This window comes from Petaurus breviceps, unplaced genomic scaffold (assembly GCF_028583685.1).
Source record: "Petaurus breviceps papuanus isolate PSGF00001 unplaced genomic scaffold, PetGlider_PUasm1.0 90822, whole genome shotgun sequence".
Classification (NCBI taxonomy): domain Eukaryota; kingdom Metazoa; phylum Chordata; class Mammalia; order Diprotodontia; family Petauridae; genus Petaurus; species Petaurus breviceps.
In genome coordinates, this window is record NW_027187351.1 from 5808898 (window position 1) to 5832755 (window position 23858).

The 23858-nt window shown below is 37.2% G+C and overlaps 1 protein-coding gene across 2 annotated transcripts in view; it reads right to left on the reverse strand.

Moving 5' to 3' along the window:
- The window catches only part of GCLC (glutamate-cysteine ligase catalytic subunit), a 76798-nt gene that overhangs the window by 25098 nt on the left and 27842 nt on the right, over positions 1–23858 (reverse strand). For both annotated transcript variants that reach the window (XM_069070628.1, XM_069070627.1), the window contains exons 2-6: positions 16332–16444; positions 14772–14954; positions 8913–9026; positions 4702–4760; positions 4425–4558 (exon numbers count right to left, since the gene is read on the reverse strand). In XM_069070628.1, coding sequence (XP_068926729.1) covers positions 4425–4558; positions 4702–4760; positions 8913–9026; positions 14772–14954; positions 16332–16444 — 603 coding nt within the window. The remainder of the gene's footprint in view (positions 1–4424; positions 4559–4701; positions 4761–8912; positions 9027–14771; positions 14955–16331; positions 16445–23858) is intronic.

The following is a 23858-nucleotide window of genomic DNA, read 5'->3' on the forward strand; positions in this document are numbered from 1 at the left end:
ACATACACCAAAGACTTATAGATAGTTAATAACAGTTTTTTTTTTTAAAGTATGATATAAAATACTTTTAAAGCTGAATTTAAAAGGTAATAATGTGAAAGGGGAAAAATAAAGCACATGGATCCCCCAAAAAGTAAGGAATAAAAATTAAGGATGGGTATCTAAGAGGGGTAATAAAACTAAAGGAAAAGTAGATATTAACTCAAGAGTAACTCCTTAGAAATAACACAAAATTCTTCAAAAAGGTAAGAGCAAAAGATGATCTCTGGTACAATAAAAGTAGTTTCTATAGTCAGTATTTCCCTACATGTATTTCATTAACCAAATCATTTTATGGCTTAAAAAAAATGTATTCTTAGATAAGCCTGCATATGCTAGACAACTATTACAGATGGATACTCATGTACATGCTATCTACCAACATTGGAGAAGGCTTATGAATATAAGCAGCTTGGTTTTATTTGGCATTTTGAATTCTTAAGAGTGTTCATTATGCAAAATAAGTTGAGGGCAAGTCAACACTGAAAAGTGGCATATTTACCTTTCCTCTACCCAATAATAAGTGGAACTCCTTACTCCAGTGCTGGTGTAGAGATCACCAATCCAGGACATGCTGAAGCATCACTGCCGACCATGTCATTGGTGGGGGAAGAAAAAAAAAGTTTCTGCACCTTAAAGAGGTCAGAACAGCTTTGGACATTGCTGATACTTTCAAAAGGACAGCAAATAGGCAAGAAGATGAACACGGTCACCAAGAAAGAGAGATGGGAAAGATGGAGGAACCAAAGGCAAGAGGAAATAAAAGTCAGGAGCTTTGGGTTTTTGCTCCAAAACTTAATTTTTTAAAAAACCTGAAAATTTATATAACATTTTAGGAATCTGGCTGCTTTCCTAGAAAGAAAATTATTGTTAAAACGCCTTTCCATAACTCAGCAATGCACTGCTCAATAGTAATATGTGGCAAATGATTTTTCTTCAAAGGTTCAGAATTAGTCAAGAATTGCAATGTGATCAAGGTTATCTTTTGGGTAATTCAATTCAAGATGCATTAAGCGTCCACCAATTCTGTGCCAAGTTCCAGTGATACATTCAATCAGGATGGGTTCTTAACCTGGGGATCTGTGAACTTTTTCCTTTTTTAAATATTTTGATGAACTATTTCAATATACAAGATGATTTAAAAAAACCCTCAGTTGTTTTTAGCTATTAAAACTTGCCTTATGAGAGACTCTGTAATTGGTTCCCTTTGTAATCCTACATATTTTATGATTTAAAAACATTATTCCAAAAAAGGGTCTATAGGCTTCACTAATGACTGTCAAAAGAGGTCTATGACACAAAAAGGTTAAACATCCCTGTGCTAAATCAACTCCCCTTAAGTTTTACTAAGAAATGGAAAATATTTCACTTCTGAGATGTGACTACAGGTTTCTGTTTTTATTTTCTTCTTTCATACAGTCTACACATTAACTATGCTAACAAATATTTTTTCATGTGAATAGTGAGAGGGATGAGAGAAACAATTAGTTGTAAGCCCATGTTAAAGTTTAAGCTGAATGGAAAAATTGTCCCCCTGTAAGTAGCAAAATGTTTCTTCATTATAATTAGGGGCAAGCTTATCTCCATTTTCTTTGGACTTCTATTCTCCCCATTGGAGGGCCAAACTGTTGCCACTGGCCAAAGGCCTTAGAATAGTTAATGGTAAACAGAGAAACAGCAATGAGATCTTTGTCAATATCATGGAATTAATTTTAAAACCAATAAGCTCAAGGGCTTAACTGGAACTGGAATTTAGAACCAAGATACAAAAATTTAGATATGCAATTGAATTCCAGTTCTCTTGTCCTAAAAAGGTCCTATTTTCTGAAGTGAGTACTTACTTATATGGTAATTTACTCAACACTGTTTTGTGTTTGGAAAGCCTCACAAATAATTCATCCAGAACAATCAATAAGTCCAGTATGATTCTCAAACTATTTCTCCATTCCCAATCAATCTCTTTAAAAGGAAAAATCCTAGGCACAGGGAAAAATCCTGATAGTGAAAACAAATGTTTATACATTTAGTAAATGAGAACTGTTTTCAATAGAAAATCAAGTCACATATTCAAGGGCATAAGTATAGGCTTATGTATTGTCAGTAAGCTATTTAGCAGCTCTAGGTAGGGGAGAAACTGGTAGTATGTGATTAGAAGGACTGTAATAGCCTTTTTTTTATCGGGGGGGGGGGGGGGGGGGGGGGGGGGAAAGGGGGGGGGGTGAAGAGGCAGTATCACTATGTTTCCAAACATACATTTCTACCCAGCTAAAATGACTAGGACAGGACAAAAACAGATTGAGGGATGATTTCTTAATCACCTGACCAATTCCATTCAACCTCCAATATTTGGCCAAAAGAAAAAAAAATGCAACTTGGGCAACATGTACTTTCACATTAATTTTCTGGATATGGTTCAGACCATCAAGGGTTTGAACAAGTATTCCTGGTAATACAGAATGAAGACCACTTACGCTCATCAAGTTTAAAGAGTTATAAGAGACTTCAGATTTAGTTCAGTTTTACAGATGAGGAAACTGAAGCCCAGAGAGTTTAAGTGACTTGCCCAAAGTCACACAAATCAACAGCAGATCTAGGTCTAGAACTCAGGTCTTCAGGGTTCTTTGAACTAAATATTATGGTGCTTCCTGCTAAGAAAGCATCATAGATTCAGATCTGGAAGGGACCTCAGAGGACATCAAGTCCATAGCCATCATTTTACAGCTAGGGAAACTGAGGCCTGGTGAGCTTAAATGACTTGCCCATACAGCTGGTATGCCAGAGGCAGGATTTCAACCCAGACCTTCCTGACTTAAGTAGAACTACTCTACTAGATCAAGTTCATAGGCATGATCATTAATGAGCCAGATAGTTGGGTCCCTTCAGGTCCAGAAATAATTCATGCTGTATCTCAGAGTATAAAGAGGGGCAGGGGGTGGGTGGAATGCTACAAAGGTTTTAGTACATGTTTACAAACCTGCCTAATAGTATTAGTCTATAAAATTGTGAGGTTTAAAACTTAACATTTCTATCGGTCACAATCTCTAGGCACAAACCATATAGAATCTTTTTCCCCTTGTCTCAGAAAGTCCTTCCTGCCTTGAAACAGTATGGGAGCAGCCCATTGCTGGAGTTTCTGGTAAGAATTCATTTTCAAGTCTGGGGTGGTGACTCAACACCTGCAGCTCTTGCTGCCAGGTTGCCTAAGGCAGCTGGACTGATTAAGCTCAGGAGTTCCGAGCAGTAGGGCTGATGTCGATTAGTTGCCACCAATTCCAGCTTCAATATGGTGAGTCTCTCGGAGCAAGGGGTGGGGACCCCCTGGGCTCCCTAAGGAGGGGATGAACTGACTTGGGTCAGAAACAGAGCAGGTCAAAGTTTCCTGGTCAGTCAATAGTAGGATAGAGCCTCTGAGTGACTGCTGCACTTATAGCCTAGGCCGATAGGAGATCCAATCCATAGAGGGTAAAAATGTCATTTTCAAAATAAGTTTTCAGGATATTATTTTCCACTAGAAGGAAAATACACATCATAAAGTGGTATTCAGTTGAGCAAGGCAGCTACATGGCTCTGATGAATGCATGGACAAAGAATGGACTATAAAATATATTTGTAACTATAAGACTACTGAGGGTTGAGCCTGACTTCAGGATCATAAATTTAGGGCCAGAAGGTAGTTTAGAGCTTTTTTGGTTCAATTCTCTCATTTTACAAATGAAGAAACAGAGACCCTCAGAAATTATGAGACCTGACCAAGGTCATACAGGTAATAAGTGGCAAAATCAGAATTTGAACTCAACACCCCCAATTCCAAATCCAAAGTTCTTTTCACTGTGGGAAACTAATTTCTATCTCTATAACAACAAAATACAAAATTTGGGAGTCCAAGAAAGGAAAAAGAAATTAGAGCTTTTTATAGCAAAGACAAGAAAGTTGTAGATTATTTGTTATTTTGGTTAAGAATTCACTAGTTAAGGGGCGGCCAGGTGGCGCAGTAAGAGCGTCGGCCCCAGCGTCAGGAGACCTGGGATCGGTTCCGGCCTCAGATACTCAGCACCCACACAAAAATAACTGGCCATGTAACCTAGAGCAAGTTATTAACCCCGATTGCTTTAAAAAAAAAAATTCACTAGTTAAGTCTATGGCTGGCTTCAGTTTCGATACAAATTTCAGGCATCAAAAAATTACTTTTAATGACAAAAACACATTGAAATTTCTTTATGGAAAGGCACACTAGTTTTTCAGATTAATCTACAGACAAAAATTTAGCTTTTAGAAGAAAACAAGATTAAAAGCATTTAGTAAGAAAACAGAAAGTCAGTAAATACGAATAGATTAAGACAGGCATATGTAAAGCATTTATATTTCAGATACTTTTAAAACTATACCTGAAGGCAGCAATTGCCCATCCCAAATCCCATAGCATCCATATAAATATGATTTGGTTGAGCTGCTTGTGTGGCTTCATCATCCTGAGGAAACGTTTCTATAAATGGAAATGGAGTATTCTTGTCCTTAAAGACTGCATTTAAAAAGGAAGACAATTGAGAATCGAGTTAAAAAAAATAAGTGAACCTATTGAAAAAACTCTTAGTTCATTCCCATCTCTCCCTGGCCCTCCTCAACAAAGACAGACAGACAGACATACACACCCTTATCACTTACTTGGTACATTGATAACAACTTTTTCTCCTCTCCTATGTCGGATATTCCTTGTTAAGGTACTAAAATGGAAAGAAAAATGCTTAATTGGGCAAATTCACCATGAAGGTAAAACATGAGGACAATTTAAAACCTCCAGTCTTTATACTGTGCCAGAAGAGAAAATGCATCTCCTCCCATCACCAGCATGTATACAGAACAGTGAATGTACTGTCAGATTAAGTAGAGAGGTAGGTTAGATTTTTGAGCTCCTAAGCTCCATGTAGAGGCAGTAATATCTTGGAAGAATGCTTCAGATAGACTAGGCTTTAGTCATGAAGCACTATATAGGTACATTTCTGCAAGAAGCAATGTGCATCAGTAACACTTGTCCCCTTGCACTAATAAATCTAAAAATCTGACCTACAGAACACAGAGCAAGTTCATTTGTTTTCTCTGACTCATTTGTGCTTTTGGCTAAGTTGGGGGAAGGAACCTGCAACCTTGAGACCACATGTGGCTTTCTAGGTCCTTGGGTGTGGCCTTTTGATTGAGTCCAAGTTCTACAGGACAAATCTTTTTATTAAGCAGACTTAAGGACCTAGAAGGCCACATGTGGCCTGGGCTAAGTAAATAGTTGGATAAAAATTTATTTTCAATCTTCTAAGAGTAAGTCAAAAAAAACAAATATTAAATAAAACAAAGAGAAAGAAGTATATGTTTCACAGGTGGTCATGATGGGGTTTTAAAAAGGGATAAATGCAGCTTTCAATCTAACTAAATCAGTATTCCAACACAGCTGAAGTGTTGAACTACTGCCATGTTTTAGGAAACAAAAAGATAAGCTGGGGAATGTTGAGAGGAAAAGAATCAAGGATGTTTATACTGAATAGAGGGTGCTCAGGATAGAATGGCCACCTTCAAGGATTTAAAGGGCTAGCTTGTTCTGTTTGGCATAAGCAGGAGCAACGGGCAGAAATAGTGGAGAAGCAAACTTAGGCTTCAGGTCAGGAAAAACATTAATAATCAAAGAGGTCCCAAAGGGGGCTAGAGCTCCCTCCAGAGGTGGTTCCCTTCACTGGACAAAAGGTAGGTTCCCTTCATTGGACATTTTAAAGCAAAGGATACACGTCCACCTGCCAGGGTTCCTAATCGGATATGGGTTTAGCAGATCAGATTTGAGATCCTCTCCATCACAGATTCTGTTTACCACAGAAAAGAACCTGGCTGAGAGCAAATGGTGTATCAAAGATGCTTAAATGAGAGAGTCTTCTATAGTTTCCCTGTCTTCTCATGAGGAAGACAATGGTTCAAAGCACCTCTGTCAACATGGGCTCCTTTATCCTACTGAGATATTGTTGACTGACTCAGGTGTCTTCTCTGCTCTCATTTTAGTCAAGGATGAACACCCTGGTGTTCCAAGCACTTCCTGAAGGATAGGAATTCCAGAGAAGATGAGGAAGGCATTAGGAATCCTAAGCACAGACCTGATATTGTTAGTTCTCTTTCCTATTTTTTTCAATAGCAATACTGAAATTCTGCAGTTCTGTTTCTATCTCTTACATAGAGTTCTCTAACCAAATTGTTATAGACTTAGTCACAGAATCAACAAACAAAAAGAAACTGCTGATGGAAAAGTTCAGGTTCCTGGAGAGGAAATAATGTATCTCCTCCCACAAAGTTTTTTGACACCGACAACTCCAATTTACTCTATTGTACATGTTGCCCTAGATCTGGAATCTGGTTACACATCAAGGAAATAAAATCAGAGACAGGTCCCTTTCATTGAGGCTTAACATCATGGCTGGGAAATATAAAAGGACACGATAAAAACCAATCAAGCAGAAAGCCTTTAAAGAGTATCTGAGTACTTCTGCCTGGGACAATGGGAAAGACTCCAGGGTTACCACGCCCCTCTCAGATTCAAGGGTATCCCTAATGTAGATGGGTTGATATGGTAGACACTTTCTCCAATCCAGTGCTATTTACTGAGCACTACTGCAGACAGTTAGATCTCAGACTAGGGAAGCAAATTAGTGAAATCAAACTTCTTCTAGGTTAATGATAATTGTTTATAAGTTTGTAATGCCCAGTGGATGGAGCTCTGGAGTCAGGAAGACCAGAGTTCAAATTCTGGCTCAAAACCTTATCTGTAGGACCCCGAGAAAGTCCCTAACTTGTTTTGTCCTCAGTTTTCTCATTTGTAAAATAAGCACCTACTTCATAGGATCAAATAAGAGACACTCTATGTAAAATATTTTGCAAATCTTAAAGCTCTATGTAAGTTTGAGTTATTATTATTACTAGTCTCATATTTTTCTCAATATCCTCAAGTTCTCAACCCCTCCTCTACCTTCCTCATTTCTAGTCACTCTCATGTCCACTTCTCTACTGTAATATAGCCCCGAACCTTCACTCATTCACTGCTCTCTCCTGTCTGAGCTGGGCAAAAGAGAAGGCACTTTTTTCAGGGTAGGAGTCTTAACAACATCATCTCTTAAATTATCCTGGTTTTCTCTATTATCTGAAGCCTTATTTGAGCAATTATTCTGCCCTCATTGCCCTTTTTCTACTTAGGTGTCTCTTTCCACTGACTCTTCACCTTTAGCTCGGACACTTTCCTAAAAGGACAACACCCCGCACAGAGTCAACAAAGCCACTTTTCTCCAACTCTTGATACATCCTTCAAGCTACCTCGCTCACACCACTATCCTCTTTCCCATCTTTGCCAGTTCTTTTAAACCTTCTTCCTCATCCACTCCTGCTCTTTCAAAAGAGCGAATCCCCTGACCCAATAGCCTTTTCAAGCCTTATGCTCCTCCTTGCCCTTTCTATAGCACAGACTGCTGACTACTCTCCTTCCTGTTAAGCTTCTCCTCCGTGGCTTCCAAGACTGTACCCAACTAGGACATCATTCTATGTAGTTAGGATGCTTTGAATAAAATGTAAAAGGGGGAAAAATAAGGAATAGTAATTTAAGGCAAGAGCTAAGTAAGTTTGGCAGTACAAAAGATACCTACAGATGCTAGGACTTCAAGGCATCTACCTCGAAGGGCCGTTGGATCAAATGAGATAATTTAATTCTACAGTGCTTTAACACATAGTAAGTGCTTATTTGGCCCACCTCCCCCACCCCCACTTCTTACAGATGAGGAACCCAAAGTACAGAGAGGGGAAGTCACATCCTAACTCCTACAGTAGTAACAGGGCAAGGATTAGAAGCCAAGTCTTCTGATTCTACATCCAATATTCTTTTTCACTATCCTACATGTAGCTCAACAAGAAACTAGAAAATTAGAGAGGGGTCGTAATTTGGTAAATGATTTCAAATTCTGGGTGCTGACTTTTCAGAAGAGGTAAGGCTGCTAGATGGCAGTGACTAGAGAGGCCTGGCATTGGGAGTCAGGAAAACTCAACTAATACATCCTGGACAAATCATTTAACCTCTCTTGGGCCTCAGTTTCCTCCTCTGTGAAATGAGGTGGATGGATCTGATGGTCCTTTACAGCTCTAAATCCATGATCACATGAAACACTCCTCCCATTCCCTGAGATAAATAAAAATTTTAAAGCTCACAGAAGGCAGTTAGTACAGTGCATACAGCTCTGGGGCTTCAAGTCAGGAACACTTGAGTTCAAATCCTGCCTCAGATACTTACTAGCTATGTGACCTTGGGCAAAGGTCAGATGTGACCCAGTCTCAGTTTCCTCAAGTTAAAAATGGGGATGATAATAGTACCTACCTCACACAGTTGTTTTGTGGACCAAATGAAATAATCTCTGTAAAGTACTCTGTAAACTTTAAAGCACTATATAAATGCAAGCTATTATTATGACTAGGTGAGGAAATTACCCAGAAATACATAGAAATTTTAAAGATTATATAAGAATTCCAATCATCATAGAATCAAGATTACAAGTCACTTAAAGGCAATGGGAGGATGATGAACATTAAATAAACTATATTATCAATAATGAATTTTACAAGAGTGATACAAAATATATCCTCAAAGGAGGTAGACTGGTCACATAGTAAGAATGAGTAAGAGGGCAGGTTGACAGATGTAAGCCACCCTGTTTCTACCATAATGTTAATTTAGAAGACACCTGGAAAGCCAGCCCAAAGAGGGGGAGTGTTGGGACAAGGTGGACACAGAGAATAAGGTTCGAATGGATAAGAGGGATCACAGATGTACCAGATTATCAAGTTATATGTAAACACTAAGATATACAGACCCGAATCTGGGATGTTTGTTTATTGCCTCATCTGGAAAGAACAGGGACTTTGAAGCACCTCCTTCAACTGGTGTAGGTTTGTACTCAGGTACTGTAAACCCAGGACAGCCTAATCTACAAGAGACGAGACGGTTAAATATATACAGCATCTGAAGTCCAGGATAAACGAAAAAGAAAAAAAACAATGAGATCAAAAAGTGGGTTAAACTTATAGACAAAAGTCTCAGTGGTTCCCTTGTTGTCTTTAGTTAAAATACATAGAACTGCCTGACATTTAAAGCTTCAGTCTATCCTTCTATGCTGATTATACATGGCTTCTATTCACAGTCTACAGTCCTGTCAAATGGGTCTGCTTATTCATTAATCCTTGGATGACACTGGATGCCCTGCCTCCATGCTTCAGCACAGATTGTGGCCCTCATACCTGGAAATACTGTTACCCACAGGTGTTAGAATTTCTAGGTCCACTCCAAATTCCAATTCAGTGACAATGCCTTCAAGGGGACTTTGCTGTTCCCTGCTCTTTTAATGCCTTCCCAATCAATGTGTACTCTGGAGGGGCAAATATTCTAAACTTGTGACTGTCTCCCCTAAAGCAGAATATAAGCTCCTAGAAGGTCGGCACTATTCACTCTTTCCCCCTGGCATCGAGCAGAGCACTTGGTACATTCTTATAGTAGGTGTTTAATAAATGCCTATACACCATTCACTATACCACAACCACAACACAAATTAAGAAAAGGTATCATTCAGAACTACGGGTGGCAGAGGAGGAAACAAAAAAATATCCCTCATTTACATATTTATTTAAGATCCTCTTCTAAAATGAAATAATCGCAAGGTTAAACCTACTGGCTTCCTTTAAGGAACAAGGAATGAGTAAGTGAAGCAAGAACTAAGTTTGGCAGTACAAAAATGCCTGCACATCCCAGGATTTAGGAAGCACCTTCCTTGGAGGGTTGCTGGGAGGATCAAATGAGGTCATGATGGTTAAGTGCCTGGCACAGGGTCTAGGGATTATTTAGTCCAACCATCTTCCTCCCCCACTTCTTACGGAAACTGAAGCTCAGAGAGGGGACTAAATCCCATCTTTTTTACAGGAAGCCTTCCAGAATCGATCTCAATTCCAGTGCCTTCCCTCTTTTCTTTATTTCCCACTCATCTAAGTTATATATAACCTGCTTTGTATGCATTAATTTACATGTTATTTCCCAAATTACTTTGCAAACTCCCTGAGCACAGGGACTGTCTTTTGCTCCATTTTGTATCCTTGACCTTTAGCACAGAGTCTGGTGCTTAATAAATGAATGATCTTAGTATGAACAAACTAAAGCAAACTTCTTTCTTCTTAGCTGGAATAAATTTTGAAAGGATAGAGTTTTGATTATATGAGAGGGCAGCAGCCACGAGAGAATTCTGAAACATGGGCATTTCCAGAGTGGGCACAGCTTTTCCACAGCTAGAGGGCATCATTTTCATAATAATGAAAAAGGAGAAAAGATTAAAAGGAAAGGACTTAGGATGGGAAGGTAACAGAGAAATGTAACCTTTGTCCCAACTTTCTCCACAGCCCTGGTGGTACCAACCTTCCTGTGTGTCATTTTTGTTGTCTAATTTAACACTATGCTTGGGGCCCACCATGCTTGGGGAGCATTACATTGAGAGTTTAATTAGATCCCTCTGGAACTTCTATTTCAAGATGGTGCCTTTCTGATGACATTTAGGGAAAACAGGCACCTTAATCCCATTAGGTGAATTCACTAATCCTATTAGTGCAACGTCCCCAAATCAAGAATCAAAGAGACCCTACTCTAAACTTACAGTGCCCCATTTCCCATTACTCAGCAACATAAGAAATTTCCTTGAGAGTACGAATTCTTCCATTCTTTCTATTTTTATCCCCATAGTCTCACAGTGTTGGCACATATCAAATGCTTAGTAAATACTTTCGGACTGACTTCCCTATCTCACTTTGCCCACTTGAAGTATCTTTGTATAACCACCAAAAATGATAAAATGTTGACATGGTCACTACTACTAATATAAATTTCATGGAATTCAACCCCTTTCAGGGATTGGAAGTTACTTCTTGGTTAACAATCAAACTGCATTCTCACTTTACTATTCTGTAAGGAGCTGCCCCCAAGTTCCTTTAAAAAAAAGTCCATAGCAATTGTTTCATGCCTTCCTAAGTGTGAAAATGATCCCAGATAATTTCTTTATTGTTTGATAATAGCCCACTGGATAAAGGGAAAATATAAGAACAGGAGGTGAAAGGGGGGTTGGCCTTGACTTTCAAAAATGTCTTTTTAAAGAGAGAATCACCATTATTATTCAGGAAGGACCTACAATCCAGCTTTGCAAGGACTTCAAGCAAAGGAAGGACCTGGAAAGTTGGCTTGCTCCAGGGAAGTTGAAAGGGAAAAAACAAATTATTTGTTGAAACTTCCTTAAAGAGTTTTGTTTTGGTAAACAAAGGCAAAACGAAGAATGAGAGGGCGGGGAATGAAAAGAAATTAACAGAGAAAGAAAACAACAGATCAACCAACCATCATCAAAATGTCTTAAATTTTAAGATAGGAAACAATTATTAAATGTTCAATTAATATTTGCTATAATTAATATATTAAGATCATAGTGCCAACAGCACAGAATTACAGACCCTTAGAATTCAAAGAGACTGTTGAGATCTCTTAATCTAAGTTCTTTCCCAATACCAGAATTTCCTGTACATATTACTTGACATGTGGTCAACAAAACTAGCTGAATACTTTGAATGCTTAAGCCCTAGTCGCTACTTCACAATACCTGTTCCATTGCTGAATAGGTCTATTAAAAAACCTTTTCTTATTTGGAACAAAAATCTTCTCCCTTCTTAATTTCTACCCTTTGTTCTGAATTCTGTATAAAAGAAAACTATTTAGATACCTGAAGAAGCTATCAGGTATATACTAATAAGCCTTCTGTTCTCCAGGATAAACATCTTCATTTTCTCCAACTATTCTTCATGTTTCATATCTTTCACCCATCAGTCACTAGGCATTTATTAAGCACTTGCTAAAGATACAAAGAAAAAGAATTCCTACCTCCAAAGAACAAAAACATTCTTTAATTATAGTCAAGTTTGCAGGAAGCCTCCCTAAAGTATCACCCCAGAATGGATTATAATATTCCAAATGCAATATTGTTGTCTGTCTACTTCATTGTTTGGGACATTCTATCTCTTGAACCACTCAAAAACTAAATTAACTCTTTGGGTAGCCACACAACACTGCTGTGCTTATGGTCAATTAAAAAAACCAGACTTTTTCTCTAAAGTCAAGTCTGTTTAATTCTGTACCTATAAAATTTATTTCCTTTTTAAAATTCAACACAGGCCTTGAAAAATATCTTTATTAAATTCAGACCACAATTCCTGTCCAACAAGTTCTTTGGGGATCCTGATTCTGTCATCCAACCTACTATTAACTATTCCTTCAAATTCGTCTCATATACAAATTTTGGGGGAAAAAAATACTTTTAATGTCTTCATCCATATCACTAATCAAAATGTTTAACTGGATAGTCAAGGCAGACTATCAAAGTAGCCACAGAGTCTTACTTGTTCATGCCAGGAATCGGGAGATGGCCATAGCAAAAGTTTGGAGTTTGGAGATTGGAGATTACTAGATCATGAGTGAATGAAGAGAAATGGCATTAAATCAATCTGGGAAGTTAACTTGGGAGGGCCAGGTTGTGAGTCGATACTTTTGTCTTAATTACCCATACTCCTAAATGCTAAAGCCTTCTCCCCCAAATTACCTTGTATTTACATATTTTGTATATACTCTCATATACTTGTTGTGTCCCCCAATACAAAGTAAATTTCTTGAGGGCAGGGGTTATTGTGATTTTGTTTTTTTTTTATCTAAGTGTCCAGCTCTAAACAGGTATTTAATGTTTGTTTATTGATCACAAGCAGCCTTTTTCCCTTTATTAACACTATCTGGGGATTTTGTTATTCATTCAGCTACAAATTTACTTGTATTTCTCTTATCCACAAGAATAGTGATATTGTTAAATACCTTTCAGAAATACCACCTAGTATTTAACTTAATTCCTTAAAGATCAATGCTTTATCTGAATGCAGATCAAAGTATACTATTTGCATTCTTTTTTTTGTTTTGTTTTTTCTTTTTTTTGGTTCTTCCCATTCATTCTAATTCTTCTATACAACATGATTAATGTGAAAATATGTTTAATGAGAATGTATTAAATTATGAAAATGTATTAAATTAATGCATTAAGGCCTATATTGGATTGCACACTGTCTTGTGGAGAGGGAGATGGAGAAAATTAAAAAAAAAAAAAGACCTATGCTTTCATGGTGTGCTACTTATCAGTATACAATGCAAACCTTCCTAAGTCCTTTGAAGATAGCATTTATGGGTTGCCTTTGCTAAACTTTTATTAATGACTTCCTCCAAATTTAGTTAGGTTCCAGGTCCTTGGACTTAATATATTTGAAGACTTTTTACCTTGGCAAGATCTACCAGGAATTGTGTTCTACTAGCACAGCCTTCAAGAATTTAGGGTGACTTTCACACCACAAGATTTTAGTGGAGGACCAAGGTATTAATCCTAAACAAAAAAGAAGTGGGGTCTGACTTCTGAGCTTGTGAACCCATGCAGCCTCCTAATGTCTTCATTTCTTAAGAGTTCACTAACTGATGAGTAAGTTACTCTTGTATTATCTGGGTTTGAAATAAAGGTGAGGCTACAGTTTTTTAGAATCCATCCCTTTTTTCTCACCTGTCTCCTGTCCCCTCCATCATTCTACACTATTCTTCAAGGGTTACCAGTGGCAGTTTAGTAATCACATTTAGTTAACTCCTTCAGTAGCCCAGGATGCAATTAGCCTGCACCAGGAAATAAGTTCATTTGGAAAAGATAAATCTCTTAAACTTTCTCACCACCTGACTTAGGCTTCATTCAGTTTTTCCAAATCATATTTGTTCTATCCTTTTCAGTCTATAAGTTATTTTCCTGGATAAGAGAAAATGGTAGCTAAAAAGGAATTAAGTAGTTACCCTTTTCTCTGTTAACATTTTGTGATCTTCTCCACGTAACAACCTATTCATTCTTTGCGTCAAGTTAAAAGCTCCTATAAGGTAAGAACTATGTAAAAATTTTCATTTTTCAATCTCTAACCTTCAGTGTAGTGTGTTGTACACAAAAGCCACTTAATAAAATCTTGCTTAATTATGCTTTTACATTTATAAATATCTGGAAAAATCCCAGGTTGTTCTGAGCAGGGTTATAATTTTTGTGCTACAGGTGATACAATAATTTGTGTATTATATTGATACTTTATACCCAAGCTCATTATATAATAAATATCTATATTACACGCACAGATATGTCACGCAATGTTATACAATATGTTATGATTTGGTATTATCATGTATTCAAGCCCTACTTGACATCTCAGCTATGTGACCCTGGGTAAGTAGCCACTTAAATTCTCAGTTCCCTAGGCAACTCACTAAGACAATAAGTACCAGAGCAGATGCCTACCTGTTAGGGGGAATTTCTTCACTAAGGATTCCCTATACCCATGATATTCTACAACAGTGTGCTTTATGAATTTATAGAAATGTACTATAGCTGAAAGTGAGGACAGACTATAATGTATTATGATCCCACAATGAAAAAACAACTACTTTCTAAAATGATTCCACTGCTTGATTTAATTTTTATTAAATTTTAATTATACATATAATTATAAAATATAATTTTTTATATTTACTTCATATTATGTATATTTATATATATAATTATAAAATATAAAATTTTAATTAAGGCCATTAACTAACTTACCTGGGAAATGATGTTATAGTGCATAGAGCTTCATTTTCTTTTAGAAGAGATGAAGCCTCCTGCCTACGTTTTCTCATGTTGTCTTCAACTGTGTTAAATTCTGACATTGTTCCTCCATATGGTTGTCCTGGTGTCCCTTCAATCATATAGCTTCCATATTCTGGTCTCCAAAGTGTTGGATGGCTAATTGATGGAGAAAAATTATTGTTTAGTTTTCATTCTTGCAAGAATCTACTCAATTTTATCAGAAATGTTTTTAGTGGGTTATATGCCACAAGAAGAAAAGAACATAAAAAACTTTTTGTAGAGTTTATTATTTTCCACAGATCTTCAGTTATACAAAAGGTCTGAAACTATTAATTCAGAAATATTAAGTTTCAAAAAATGCACACCACCAAATGGATTACACAAAGTGACCTTCAAAACCAAATATGATTAACATCACTGTATGGTGATAATGTTTTATTTACCTTTTATTAATTTTTATTATGCCATTCTTTCTGCAGTGTTTGGTAAGTTGAAGCTGTCTTTTGTCAATATTAACCTCACCTAGCTAAAATGTGACCCATGGAATAAAGTATTGAGGGAAAGACTTTGACATTCTTTAGATAAGAAGCCAAAAGGGAGTTTGAGTTTCCCAAAGTTATTTGTGGCAACATTTTCCTGACTCTGAGTTTTTTAGTTATCTTTGTGACATGTAAATTCTTTCCCCTCCAATTAGCCCAACTGTGACTTCTTCAAAATGTAACCTTGTACTTCTGTAAATGCAGTTTGTTTGTAAATTCAGTGTTTAAATCTGTAACTTGTCTGTCTGCTAATTTGTTCTAATTCAGTTTATTCAACCTTAATGACACTGAAGGAAGCAAGGGATTATAAATTTGTTTTTTAACTCTATAGCCTAAAAGAATGATGAAATTGAAAAATCTAGCTATGTGACCTTGGGCAAGTCACCTAACCCCATTTGCCCTACCTTCCCCCTCCAAAAAAATAAAAAGTAAGAATGATGAAATTGCAACATGCAAAAGAATTATTTCTCTCTGGCATTATTATCTTCTACAAAGGTTTGTTAAAAACTCTCCAATCTAGGCTCAGGATTTGGGTTTTTTTCTACTTCCTGAATCTGTGCTCAATGCATAACTAAACCCTAAGTTTTTGCCTTTATAATTTCTGTTTTGTGATAGGTTTATTCAGCAGCAATAACCTTTTTGACATGAAGTTAGAACGGAGTTATTTTTCCCATAACAACTGGTGCTCCTCAGTAACTATTTCTCTCTGCAAAGTCACCCTCTCCCTTTTAACAAAGTAAACAAAATAAACCAACACATTTTTAACAAGTATGACAATATATACCACTGCCTGGTTGCATCAGAGGGAGGTATGTTTTATCAGCAGTCCTCAGAAATCAAGCTCTGTCCTATACAATGGTATCCAATTAAAAAAAGAAAAGAATATGGCCTAAAGTAACTTATTAGTCAAATGTGTTGAGCAATCAATTAACTCAATGCAACTGCTGGACTGTAATAGTAAGCACTAAACAAGTTGATTGTATATGCTGCTTACTTTGGGTTTTTTCTTTCTCCCTTTTCTTGCAATGCTTCAAGGACTTCCTCTCCTTTCAGGACCACACGTACTTTTTTGTTTTGGTGATCAAAAGCTACCAACATGTATTCCACCTATTTGAAATAAAGATGAGAAAAGAAAGACATAAATTAACATTACTTCAAACTGGTCTCTGTGTACTCTTACGCTTTCAATAAACTGGTTAAAGAAAATGACAGGGGAATGTGGTGGTCTGAGAAGCATAGACTACTTTGCTCAAAGTCAGGAGTCTCCATTTATTTATACTGTGACAGAATGCCTATTGGTTTTCATATTATGAAAAAGTACAAAGACTAGGTAAAATTTTCCATCTCCTGTGTAATCACCCTTTCTAAAACCCTTTATAATCCTCTGAAGTCTTGCTCTCTAATATACATTTTTCTTGTTCCACTCAATACTATCAACATAGTGAAAAGTGAGTGTTAAGAATTATACCTTCTAGTCAGAATACCAATTTTGGCAGATAATGCTCCAAACTAGTCTGCTTTGGGAATTGGTCATGAAAAGAATAATAATCTCTCATGACATGTTCTGGAACTGCTTTAAACATGTTAGGAAACTGACTCAGAGCAAACTTGATAATCCTTACTTATAAGAATTACCTTTTAGGAGTCTATAGGTAAAAATGCTAACATCAGAGTATTGAAATAAAGCCCTCAAAGTACTAACCTCTAGCAAATCTTCTGGCTATGCAGTTATTTTCTTTATACTGAAAGTCCCCAAACACTTAAACCAAACTCTCCTCATGCTTTTAACTATATTATATTTTCGAGTTTGGTCCCGGGACCCTAGTAACTTTAGAATAATGAATTAACAGCTACTATGATTTTGTTTACACAATAGTAAAAGTTTCCATGTAGCCAAAAAATTGATGAATAGAGAAAACGAAATGCTGTTGGCTTCCCTGAAACACATGATTAATAATGAATACAAAGATAAAAATATTTTATCCAGGAAAATCTGAGATAATCAGGTAAACCTACAAGCCTTTGAGGATGTTTTTATTTTTTTTTTTAAACCCTAAATTGTATTTAGTAACATACTTTTTTTTTTTTAACTGCGTCTATTTTCACATTAAAGTCACCGACTATAAAGGAAGATGTTGCCTTGATTAGGAGAATTTTGTCAAGTTCTTCCTAGATCTCTGCCACTTTTATTTTTAGTACATAAGCTGTATAAGTCTTTACAGCATTCTTTCTATTTATGTAAATAATGAGATTTCCAAGATAAGATTACCCAAAGTTTGCCAAGAATTTTTTTTTAATATCATCTTTGAGTGCTTGATGGAACCTACTCTAAGATAGACTCCCATTTGTCTAATGTTTCCTTGCCTTATGGTTTCATTTGTAGCATGAATATCTGATACGATTACTGATGTGGTTCATTTCCTCCAACAGTCTATCTTCATATAGGCCTCTAGACAAAAGGGCTCACATTTAAAGGATCAGACAGTCCAAATGCTAGCTTCATAACATCCCCAAACCCAATTTCGATCATTCAGGCACCATCATGGTAGAAGCAGAAAAGAGATATACGCATGGTTGAGGACCATTTTGTATTTTTCTCTTTCATGGACTGTCATGGCCTAAGAATCTATCCCCTAGTAGCCAATCTGCTGGTAATGATCTTCTCTATATTTACCTAAGCTGGTTCTCAGACAGGCAGATGCTGTCAGTGAAATATTGACCAAAGATATTTTCCTAAATGACCTATGACATAATAGCTAAAGGACACGCCTCAAGCAGGCCTCAAGTCAAGGCAACTTGGGTTCATTCCAAGGGGGCAGCTAGGTAGTATAGGGGGATGGTACACTGGCCCTGGAATCAAGAGGTCCTGAATTCAAATCCAGCCTCATAAACTTAACACATACTAGCTTGTGTGACCCTGGGCAAGTCACTTAATCCTGACTGCCTCGCCAAAAAAAAAAAAAATTAAGTTCCACCTCTGACAAATATACTGGCTGCATGACCCTGGGCAAAATGAAATTATAAACTTAGAAAAAAAATTTACAGAGATTTCTCCCCAAGGAGAAATAGGTTTGATTGCTGTTTTTCAGTCATGTCCAACTCTTTGTGATCCCATGGGTTTCCTTTGCAAAGATTTTGGAGTGGTTTGCCATTTTCTTCTCCAACTCTTTTCACAGATGAGAAAATGGAGACAAACAAGACTAAGTGACTTATCTAGAGTCACACAACTAGTTAGTGTCTGAGGCCTGGGAAGAAGATGAGTCTTCCTCACTCCTAGGCTGAGTACTCTTATCTACTGTGCCACCTGGCTGCCCCTACAGTTCTGATAGTTTAGTCTAATTTCATATATCTGTAAGTCAGAATGTGTACGCATATAATATGTAAAAGAATTTTCCATATGAAAAATTATCAAGTGTACTCAAAACAAAGACATTCCAAAATAGTAATCCAGTAAGACACTGAAAATAAAATAGGTAAATTATTTGGTTCTCTGTATTTTAATTGCATGCTGAGCCAAGGTGGTTTAAGTGTCTCCTTATGTAAATTTTAAAAAATTTAAAAAATTAAAAAAAGAAGAAATTATTTATTTGTCTAACTAGAAAAGGTACAACACAGAGGTAGGGTAGGAGTTCTATACAGAAGATATTCTTGAAAAGTGTGGTATCTGGCTAACCATCTTAGTGCTGGCTGAAAGAGCTTTTGAGGTTAGGAAATAATTCTCAGTTTTGTCAAGTCAGCTTGTGTAATATCAGATGATGTAGTCTGGGAGTTAGAAGGGACTTTAGGGTTCACCCATTCCAATCTCTCCCTACTTTTTTTTTTTTACAGAGGAGGAAACTAAGGCACAGAGAAGGTACTCTGGGTCAAAGATGAGTTGACTGGAGATTTGAACTCCTGTCAGAAGACTCCAATCTAGTACTATTCCTACTATACCATACTGTTTTTTATTGAAACTTGGAAATGAAATAACTTAAGGCTGTCTAGTTCCAAGCCCAGCCTTCATGTTAAGCCCCTTATTGTTGAACAATTCACTTACGGGAAACACCACTCCTAAGAAAGGCATGTAACCACTGCCCTGGCAGGTAACTTTAACATGTCAAATGACTCTGGGGGAAAATTTTTTTTTACCTGTGCCCTTTATCTTCCTTTCTGCCCTATCCCACCCATCCCCCACTCAAATAAAAACATAAAAATAAGATCCATGTTCATATTGCAGGCAGTAAAAGAGCAGGAGGAAGGTAGACTTCAATAGTCTGTAAACCAGCTAAAATTACTGAATGGTAGATCACAAGGCTTTCGTATCATGCAAATTATTTTACATGGCTTCACTGAGATCCCTAGAAGGAACTCCTCTTAGTTCTAATGTTGGCTATTTTCCTATTTTGTCAGCATTCTGAAATATTTTTGATTTTCCTAAATCATTCTGGCCCAAAGTTTAAAGTCAGATAGGCTGGGAACTTACCTTCTCCAACTTGGCCCATTGGACAAACCAAACAGAAACCAAGAAGAACCAAACCAAACAGAAAAATCCCAAATCTGACTACGGCCTCACGTCAGTATTGTATAATGTAGAGAGTTTTGGCCTTGAAGTCAGAAAAAATTTGGGTTTAAATCCCACCATTTACTAGTTATGTGACTCTCAGTAAATTACTTATCTTTTATGAGCCTCAGTTTTCTCATCTGTAAAAGAGGAATGAATTACACCTGCAATACATACTTCACAGGGTTGTCATAAAACTCAAACAAGATATGTAAGAAAGGCACTTACAAGCTTTAAAACCACTTGATAGACATGTTATAATTACAACACAAGTCAGAATCAGTTTTAATTTCAGAACAGTTAATATGAAAAACTCAGTATTTCAGAATAGAAATAAAACAGAAAAATGCTTTTAGATAAACAGTCATGAATCTAAGCTTGGTAGTGTTTTTGAAAATCTACTTGTTATTGTAAAATGTTTCACAGACTAGAATGGAAGCACAGAATTCTTTAAGAATTAATTATATTCTATATTTACCTAAAAGGATCTTTTTTTAGTATCCAATTATATTTGTTTATATAATTACAATTATATTGTAATTTAAATGTTTAGGTATTTGTATGTCTTTGTACACAAACAGGCACTCAAGAGGAAAAAATATTGACTCTCAAAGCAAATTACCCAGATTCGAATCCCACCTCTGATACTTGCTACCTATGGGACACTGGGCAAGCGTCCTGTGTTTCCATACCTATAAAACCAAAGAAGTGTTCTAGGTGGCCTGGAGGTCCCTCTCAATTTTAGAGCTAAGATCCCAAGACAAGGCAAAATGGGGCTTGATTCCCCAGCTTCACTGATGAAACTATAACTGCCTCCTGCTATCACTTCTCATGGCTTTTCCTCCCATAATTACCCCACCAATTCAAAAAAAATCCCCACAAAAAAATACCAGTATTAACAGTAAATGGCAGGCCTAAAACAATTCTTCCTCAAAAGAAGATCTGCTTAAAAAACAATGAGGTCCTTTGTAACTAAGAGTCTTCCCTGAAGGCATTAGATTTCTAAATTTAATTTACTTTGGCATCCAACTGGACTGAGTACACAAAGAGAAACTAAAACAACCAATAAGAGGGAACACACAGCAGAAAACCTTTAAAAAGATGGCTCCTTGTAAATTCAATAAAACCAAATCACTACCTCCAACAATCAAATGACCTCATTGATGGGATGTTCTCTCCAGCCCATCCATCCCAGTCCATTCTGTGTGATAAGGACAGAGAGGGAAGGTCTAGCCCATATGCTGTGGATCTTTCCTGATTTCTCTTGACATTGTAAAGATTATCAATGGAGTATACACAGGTTTGTCAAGATTAATCCCTCACTCTTGCCATGTGACCAGTCCACCTCCTTCATTCATATGAATCTTTGATGTCAACCTCTATGCCATTACTCCTTTGTAATTCTGCCTACACCGTATTTCATTCTATGTCTATCAAAGATTTCTCCATTACCTTTGGCATGGTTTTTGATATAATTATTTGGAGACTGCAGTGTTCTGTCATGACTTAGGGCTATAGTATAACAGCAGAGTATTGGTATTAGCTAATACCACAAAGGGAGCAAAGAAGAAAAACACACATGTACAAATACTTATAGTAGTTATTTTTGTAGTGACAAAGAACTGGAAAAGATGGGTGTGCCTATTAACTGGGTAATGGACAAATAATGCTCTATGAATGCAATGGAATACTACTGAAATGATGAAAGGGATGGTTTCAGAGAAAGACTTGTATGAACTGATATAGAACAAAGTGAGCAGAAACAGAAGAACAATTTAAACAATGAAAATAACACTGTAAAAGCAAACAAATGTGAAAGTCTTAAGGACTTTGATGACTGCAATGACCCACCATGATCCCAGGGGACTAGAGATACACGCTATACATCATTTCTCTGTGAAGAGATTAACTTAAAGTACGCAATGAGATAAATATTTTTGGTCATGACAAATGTGAGAATTTGTTTTGCTTGACTATGCATATTTATTACAAAGGTCTTGCTTTGGAGGGAGAGAAAAGAAATGCTTGTTAACTGGGGGCAGGGGTGGGGTGAGAAGAGAGTATTGGTATTCTCCTAAACAACTAAATCTACTAAGGTCTAATAGTCCTAAAAAGTAGACATTAGGCCTGTCTCTAAACACCAACATTATAAAGGCATTCTATGGTCATAAATGGAATCAAATGGCAGAAAAAATTATGTATCTATCAGAACTACAGTCATTCTTTTGGGGGGGGGGGGGCTTTTTGGAGGGGGGAGGGCAAGGCAATTGGGGTTAAGTGACTTGCCCAAGGTCACTCAGCTAGTAAGTGTCTGAGGCTGGATTTGCATTCAAGTCCTCCTGACTCCAGGGCCAGTGCTCTATTCACTGTACCATCTAGCCATCCACACCCTAGTCATTCTAATGGAAGCACCTTCTCTATCTCATTACTAAGTCCCAGTAGTGAATTAAGTGCATTAATTTTAAAGGACACTATAATGTCATTGGGTGCTCTCTCACTGTCCTCCTTCCCTCTTCTCACTTTCCTTAAAGTGGCTATTCCAAAGCTTCTTGGCAAGGGTTCATCTTGGCTTACAGAGGATGTCACATATCTTTACTGTGAAAAATGTGGGGTTCATGGAATTAGTTACTTCTAAATCTTCAGGTTACTCAAATCTATACCACATCACTGCAGAATTTCAGAGCTGGAAAGTACCTGAGCATCCCTCTTGTTCACCTTATTCACAAAAAGAATCCTCACTACAACACTCTATCTAGTATATGGCCATCTAGCCCCTACCTGAACAATAAGACAGTCCATTCCGCTTCTGGACAACTATAATTGTTAGGAAGTCTGTTTCTTAGTGATTTCTAATCATTGCTCCTGGTTCTGATCCCTTTTCCCCATGACAATTTTTTAGATCCTTTGCGATAGTTACCACCATCTGTCCTTTCCCCATTCAATACTTTGGGCTCCTATTTCTACTTGTCAACTGGAGCTCCCACTGACACCTTAATCTCACCATGTCTAAAACAGAACTTGGGTGCCTTTCAAAGTTTGCTCCTCATTCCTACCACCGTGGCACTAGTCACCTTTCTTATAAACCACGTTGAAAACTTTAAGTTGCCCCTGATTCTTCCTACTGATCCCCATTTCACTACCACATTCAACTAACTGCAAATCCTGCTTTTTTACTTCTTAGCTCTCTCATTCTTTCCTTTTCATTACCTTCAGGATCAGATATAAACACTCCTCCGTTTGGCATTTAAAGCTTTTCACACCCTAACTTTCTAGGTTCCTACACAGTACTCCTTTCCGGGGACTCTGTCATTTTGCTATACTGATTTACTTGCTCCTTCCACATAACACCTCCCGTCCATCTTGGTGCCTCCTTTACACTGGTCATCTCCTATGCCTGTCCCCTGTCCCCTACCCACGTCTGCCTCTTGGAAATCTTGGCTTCCTTCAAGACACAGCTCAAGCAATACCTTTCCTCAGCATGTGACTTTTTCCGGGTACCCCCAGAACGTGGACAATGTCTTCCAAGGTGACCTTGTACAGATATATATAGGTACATGATTTCTTGAATTAGTTCCTCGAGGGGAGTAAAAGTTTCATGTGTTTTTATATTCTTAGCATCTAGAGCAGAGTAGGTCCTTAATAAATAAATGTGTGAATAACTCAATTCTTTCTCACTGTTAGCACCCTCGTTCGGCATCCCTTACCTCCAGAGTTGGTCTTCTGTAATCCAGTCTCTCTCTTTGCCAATCTATCATTCACATTGCTGTTAAAGGTCATTTTCTAATGCACGGATCTGATCACTTCTCAGCTCAGAAAACATTGAGTAACTGTCTATCCCCTACCAAATAAAATACAAATTCAGTTTGTCGTTCCAAATCCTCCACAGCCTGGCTCTAATCAAACATTCCATCATTATTTTATTATACTTTTGTACACCTTCCTGCCAAACTGGACCATTCTCCTGGTTCCCTGATCTCACTC